The following is a 6,729-nucleotide window of genomic DNA, read 5'->3' as shown; positions in this document are numbered from 1 at the left end:
TACCATTCTAAGAAACAGCCTAATTTAGATTACCTTCTTTTACAAATAAGGATTATCATACTGATGAGGATTTTTAAAAGTATAGTAAGTGTTGCAAAAATTTGATTATATACTGAAATGTACTTGTCAAAATAAACCACAAATGAATATTTATCCATATTCAAACTGAACAATTGTTTTTAAAAATTTAGGGCATGGTTCCTAAAAATGTAAGAACTCTCTTGAGTGACAAATCCTGAAACATATGACAATTTATGAGTAGGGATCACAGCATTCAACCAACAGTGAATTTTTTTCCTTGAGGTTTTAATGTGTGCATAATTCTTTCCATTTTAGGGTTAATTCTTTAAAAACGTTTTAAAAATAATTATCAAGTCATAGACAAATCATGAACAGTTGGGTTTATTTCAACAGTAAGTTTGAAACTCTTGCTTCTGGCAAGAGCACTACAGTAATTATATTAGGAATAGACAACTTCCTACACTGTCAAATATATAAAAGTTCCTTCTGCATTTTCCTCAACACTGATCAACAAGCAGATTCAGTCCACATTTGCTTTCATCTACTGAGTGTACCCAAGCTTCTTCTTCAGAGATTCTGGCATCTCAGGTGGAGGAGGGCGAGGGAGCCTGAAGTAGACCTTCACGGAGTCATAGATGAACCACTGCAGTGCAGTCAGAGTGCCGATCATGATGATACGGGCAAACAGTCCCTTCCATACACCTGGATAAAATATGAAATGTGAGTGAAAAATATACTCCAAAATGTTATTCTTTCTTTAGATGGGAGAAAAAAAAATCTTACCTCTAAATCCAAGTCTCTGGAGGACCAGAGATGCACTGCTACCCTTCTCTTTATTCAACACAGACACCACAGAATCAGCAGGGTGAGAAACAATGGCACAGAAGACTCCAGCTGAACAAAGTCAAGATAAATGATCCAATATGGGGTCAGTTAAAAAAAATTTTCACATCACAGCCAACAACCTTTTCATAAGTAATAAAATTTTCTTGTGTTTAAAAAAATCATATTTTAGAGTGAGACTGACAAGAAAAGTTATGAAGCAGTCTACCCTATGTAAAACAGAACAATCCCTCAAGTTATATTGAGATTTTAACACTTTCTCTTGTATTAAAGATTTATTACTGGAAAAACAACAGAAAAAGGCACAGCAGTGAAGTCAATACATTCCCGAGCTTAATTATGACATGCAAACCACAAGACAATTATTTTAGGAACGAATTAGCAAGTATTTGTGAATCCTGAAGAGTATATAAAACGCAATGGAAAGATAAAACTTCTTTGGAATATTTTTGCCTCACAAAAGAGGCCAATACTGGAAATGATTATTCTTAATTTCACAGACAAGCATGTTCTAAATAATTCATACCTATGTAACCTGCCACAAATGTGACAACCAGCTGCTCTGGCTTTGAACATTCACTTCGGGGCTTGGGAACCACAAACTTGTACAATGCTTCAACAGTACGTTCAAAGCAGGCGAACTTCATCATGGTGTATGGTATCTGTCTCATCCAGAGAGGAGCAACCCCCTTGTAGAATCTAGGAAATCAGAAGACTTATTTTACTCAGTTGCATATATTCATCTAGCAGACTTTTTCATTATTAACAGAAGTGTCCGCACACCAGTCAAGTCCTGATAGTAACAAAATGGCAGCACCACTGCATGTCATTTCTATCAGAACCTAAGACTAACATGCAGGTATATTTATCTCACATGCCAATGACTCAAGCACCTTTGACTATACAACCAAAAAAGTTGCTGGATGTTTCTTTGACTGGAACTACAAGAAACAGTAAGTTTACAAGTAGAACTCAGCTCAAGATTGGCATCCACAAAGGTGGATCTAAGGAAGCATGTGTGGCCTGACTATATGCAAATTCTTAACTGTGAACACAGATGACAAGAATTCTAACAAGGGCACTCCCCAACCCCCAAGTTAAGAGTTAATATTTAGGTCAAATATCAAGTCATTTGTAGACTGACAAATGATTCTAACTTTAGGGGAAAAAAAACCCCTTAATTCAGGGTTCAAGCCATGTATCAACTTATCCTTGCCCCTAGAGTTTATGTTCTATGTGAGGGGGAAAGAGATGTGAAAAAGACAAAGTCTGGCAAGTTTAATGCTAACAAATGCGGTTTTCTCAAATGAGTATTTTTATACTATATATTTAGGCAAATGTTTACTTACGCCTTTAAGCCTTCTTCCTTATACATTTTGGGAGCTGCATCCCTCAAAGTGTTAGCATATCCTGGTTGGGTTTGAATTCGAACCTTAGCAGCTTCCATAGGAGCCAGAGCAATGTCAGCAAAGAATTCAGCACTGGCAGAGGCAGCCAAATATAGTGATGTGCGCCAGAGATAGGCATTCTCCTACATGAAAAACATAAGGAGAAACAAGAATTGCTGCTGCACTGGCTGTTCTCAATTTAAGAAACAGTTCTAGGAAACAGTTAAATTTCAGACATTTTAAGTGTTTATCACAGAGTCCACAGATAACACACGAGACTGAGTATCTCTCATAACCTCATCAACCATAGTACACTGTGAATATTTTCTGAATGTCTAGGTGCCAAGCATAGTTGACCCTTTAACTCACACAGGAATACTACAGTCCTTCTCTTTAAAAAACTCAAATCCAACTTATTTGGAAAGCAGCATAGCATAATAAAAAGAGCACTGAAATCTAATGAAATAGTTTCTTTTTCTTATCCTGTTTATGTTAAAACAGCCTTATAACACAACACTGTAAAGCAATCATACTCCAATAAAGATGTTAAAAAAACCACAAGAAACAGCCTTATGATTTGAAACATATTTTTCACCCTTTCTGAGACTATTTCCTCAGTTCTAAAACAAGGTGAGTCAAACAAAATCTAAGATCCTTTTTGGTCTTATACTTTAAGTTAAAAACTGAGGACTTTTTTTTCCTTTTTCTTCTTTTTTAAATATTTATTTATTTGGCTGCGCCGGGACTTAGTTTCAGCATGTGGGATCTAGTTCCCTGACCAGGGATCAAACCTGGGCCCCCTGCATTGGGAGCGTGGAGTCTTAGCCACTGGACTACCAGGGAAGTCCCTAAAAGCTGAGGACTTTTCAATTTCAAAGTTAAATTACACACCTCTCCAAGCATGTTGCTATACAAAACTTTGAAGACTTCATAAAAGCCAAATTTGCAGAGCCCTTGCATAGAGTAGCCAATGAAAGTCGGAGCCCATCCTTTGGCCAAACCACGAACACCATCTTCTTTGAGTGTAATTGAGAATCCATTAAATATGCCCTTGTACTTTTGTGGGTCCACCTTTATTTAAAACAAGAAAAAAAAAAAATTAAATGTACCAAAGGGATAATAACACTTCTCACAAACATTTAATTTTGTTATTATTAGTTTTTCCTTTTGGTTCTAATATAAACTTTAGTAACTACACAAAAGGTAGGTAAATACAAGTTCACTGCATGATATCAGCTTAATGTCTACTATTATCTTTGTAAATGTAACTTTTCGTACAGTAAGGTCTAGCTTTCTTTCAGTCAGACTTAAGTCTTGGAGGGTTAGTTAAGAGGATAAAATTCCTACAATACACAATAAAACTGACACGAGATTTTCCCACCACCCAACTCTTTTTACCACTTAAAAATTAGTCTTAAAGCTACTTCATAAACAATAGATAAGTCTATATCCTTGATATATGCTAGCCCATTAAGTGATTATAAAGTTTTGTGAACTTAAGACAATCAAATTAAATACAACTTAAAAAGTACATCGACATGAAAACCCTCTTTTGAGTTAAGAAATTAAATTCCCTTTAAGAGACATGCATAAGAAGTTTTAGCAAAGGTATAACTAATGGGGGTAAAAATCTTATCTATTTCTGCCAGTACTAGAAGGGCTGGTATACATCACCTTCCTCTCCCTGCTAATATTTCACCTTCCTTTCTCTTTTAGGTAAGTAGACCTCTAATCCTGTTTGGGACAAATAAATTTTTGATGTTTGATTATTTGTGTTTCAATCATCCTAATTAAGACATTTTAATTGTAAAAGAAAACCTTTTATGTAAATAAATATGCAAGAAGCTATGCCCACAAATTTTAAACACTATACAGAGTTTTTTAATCTACAGTGTTCTCTGCCTTGATCTTATCAATAAATAAGAGGCATGAAGTTACGTCGTATAATACACAAAGAATGATAGCCTACTCTGACATGTAAGTGCTTGTAAAATGACTATTTGGAGCAAAAAAGAATCAATAGGCCTTGAAGAACTCTAGGCAGAATTCAGCCCAGCAGCAAAAACCACTTACAGGCAGAGTCTGAGATCAACAATCTACCTTCACTCTTATTTTAAAAGAGGTATTTCTTGGATTTAAAACACTAATTAAAGTAAAAATCATGAGTTAAAGAAATTTGAGTTTGCTACTAAAATTTCTGGCAGTCGTAATGTCTTCATTCTTCTCATTTGTGAAGTCCTTTAATATTACTTGGAATTAAGTCACACACAGAAGAGATGTTCAATGCTGTCATCTCAATACAAACCTGCATACGGCATTTCACTAAATCCAGAGGAACAACAGCAGTGTGTGTGAGACCACAACTTAAGACCCCACCAAAGCCACACAGTGCGTAAAACTTCGCGGAGCCATATTCACAACTGTACTCTGTAGTAAGACAAGACACACCATGCATTTTAATATAATACTCATGTTACTGGTTATCAACTTACCTCCTGGACAGTTAGGTTTTCACACAGCTTGTTAACAGGTAACATCCATGCTTCAACAATGTTTTATTTAGTCCAACATGCAAAAACAAACCTGCATTCTGCATTTAACCAGATCTAGAGGAACCAATGCTGTATGTGTTGTGCCACAACTAATAATTCCTCCAAGCCCACAGAGAAGAAAGAATCTGCCAGATCCATAGTCACAGCTATACTGCTCTGTTTGATTGAAAAAAAAAAAATCAAATAAATATTTCTTCAGAGATGACTAAGGCCATGGGAATGCAAGAGAACTACGTTTCCCTGTGAAAAAGTATTATCACAACTGAACAGCTCTGGCCACCATTTGCAAGTAAACACTATCCCCACTTATGGACCCCTATAGTGTAAAACTAGATAAACATAAATTCCTGCAGTCAAATACATTTACTACACAAATGACCATAGATTTAACTGTCTAAATTGAAGGACCGAATGACGATGTCAGGGTTTTTTCCTCACACTAAAGACAAAAGAGAAACACATAATAATTTTTTTTTTTTTAAATCTTTACATTTTACAGGTACAAGGTAGATAACATATCCTGTACTCCTGCAATTCGGTTTTCAGGTTTCTCTGTAAATACACTCCACTGGGATTTAAAATATACACAATTAAAATAAAGTTGGGTCTAACCATCAAGAAACCCGAGAGATAAGATCAAAGGGATTCCTATCAATTATTATATCCTTTCTATGGTCTCTCCGGGCCCACAAGTCAATCAGGCGCATTAAAACAAGAGTTACCCAGTTATCACACATACCTTGTGTCAACTAATATTAGACTCCAGGAATACTAAAGGGAGGAAGCAATATTTTTAAAAAGAAAGTGAAAGCAAAATCAAAGAACTGATAATACAGTTAGAACTGCGGTGGCCAGTGGTTAGGATGAAGACTTTACCCAATGCCTAGTCGGCTGACCAAGCTGGCTCACGGCGAAGATAAGGAGCTAGTCACGGCCTCTACGCCTCCACTCCCTCGAGGACGCGGAGGTCACGGCGGGAGCAGGGCCTAGACCCTTCCACGCCCTTGAGGGAGAGCCAAGGATCCGACACCCGGCTTCGGGCGGAACAAGCTGACATCCTCGGACAAGCAACTGGGCGCCGTCCTGCGGTGTCGCGGGCAGGGCGCGTCCTTCCCTGTCCTCCGGGCTGAGCACGCCACGAAGGCCGAGGGGACCACGAGGGGACCTGACAACCGTATCGGGACAGGGTCTGACCTCACCTTCCACAGCGGCGGCTGCCAGCTTGCGGGAGCGGCGGGGTGGGCCCGGGGGCCCGGCGGGGTTGCTGCGGGGGCCCGCGAGACCATCTTGCACCAGCTGCAGGTGAGGCGCGTTGAAGGGGTTCGCCCGCGCCAAGTGCGCCACGGACGAGAACATCTTCCTAGGGAGAGAGGAAGCGGCGGTCAGAGGAAAGGCAAAGGGGGCCGTTAGGCCGGCTAAAGTCACCTGCACCCTGGGACCACCCCTGCACCCAGGCCTTGCCTCTTCCCGCCTCCGCGCCCTTGAGGAGGTCACCGCGGCCTCCCCAAAGGAGAAGGCCAACGGGGTCTACAGCCAAGGAAGCGCCTCAGCGGGTCTCCGCGCTCCGCGCCCCGCACGCACTGCAGGGAAGGCCGAACCACACTCACTCCCTAAGATGGCGAACACACCACCGCTCCCTCAGAAAGGCTGGAGCTCACAGAGGCCGAACGTCCTCCGGGTCTTTAGATCCGTGCCCTTCGCGCGTCGTCAGCGTGACGCACACAGCGCGTCCCTACAGACTGGCGGCACCCATTGGCGAAGAAGAGCGCCGAAGCCCTAACGTCATCACGTTCTCCTAGCAACCTTATCCCCGCCCCATTCGCCCTAGCCCTTCCGGCCCGGCTTCTACGCATGAGGGTTCTTTTTGCGCAGGCGCGCATTCCGGGCCGGTGTTTTTGAGTTGTGTGGGTTTGTGCTCGTGATCT

At 40.4% G+C, this 6,729-nt stretch overlaps 1 protein-coding gene and 1 non-coding gene across 4 annotated transcripts; both read right to left on the bottom strand.

Moving 5' to 3' along the window:
* Nucleotides 1-386: 386 nt before the first annotated feature.
* Nucleotides 387-6,519, bottom strand: SLC25A3 (solute carrier family 25 member 3). Of its 3 annotated transcripts, none has more exons than XM_059936719.1 (8): nt 6,412-6,519; nt 6,004-6,164; nt 4,836-4,960; nt 3,144-3,323; nt 2,214-2,395; nt 1,391-1,563; nt 805-915; nt 387-723 (listed from the first exon to the last, which is right to left on the bottom strand). In XM_059936719.1, the coding sequence occupies exons 2-8, from the start codon at nt 6,158-6,160 to the stop codon at nt 563-565; spliced, it is 1,089 nt and encodes a 362-aa protein (XP_059792702.1). In that variant the 5' UTR covers nt 6,161-6,164; nt 6,412-6,519; the 3' UTR covers nt 387-562. The 3 variants fall into 3 exon arrangements, with proteins under 3 accessions (XP_059792702.1, XP_059792704.1, XP_059792703.1); XM_059936721.1 differs by lacking the exon at nt 4,836-4,960 and adding an exon at nt 4,558-4,679; XM_059936720.1 differs by lacking the exon at nt 6,412-6,519 and adding an exon at nt 6,266-6,400.
* LOC132373852 (small nucleolar RNA SNORA53) lies at nt 1,635-1,883 on the bottom strand. The gene has a single exon (XR_009505510.1). It is a non-coding gene; the product is annotated as a small nucleolar RNA SNORA53 (small nucleolar RNA).
* Nucleotides 6,520-6,729: the final 210 nt, after the last annotated feature.

This window comes from Balaenoptera ricei, chromosome 10 (genome assembly GCF_028023285.1).
Source record: "Balaenoptera ricei isolate mBalRic1 chromosome 10, mBalRic1.hap2, whole genome shotgun sequence".
NCBI classification, from domain to species: domain Eukaryota; kingdom Metazoa; phylum Chordata; class Mammalia; order Artiodactyla; family Balaenopteridae; genus Balaenoptera; species Balaenoptera ricei.
Note: the sequence above shows the minus strand (reverse complement) of the source record. Positions and strands in the feature narration are given on the sequence as shown.

Coding starts and splice junctions, on each gene's coding strand:
- SLC25A3 (XM_059936719.1), bottom strand. CDS start 6,160: ATGTTCTCGTCCGTGGCGCACTTGGCGCGGGCGAACCCCTTCAACGCG. Junction 3,324..4,835: donor TGGTTAAATGCAGAATGCAG/GTTTGTTTTTGC, acceptor TTTTAAATAAAG/GTGGACCCACAAAAGTACAA. Junction 916..1,390: donor ATTTGTGGCAGGTTACATAG/GTATGAATTATT, acceptor GACTTTGTTCAG/CTGGAGTCTTCTGTGCCATT.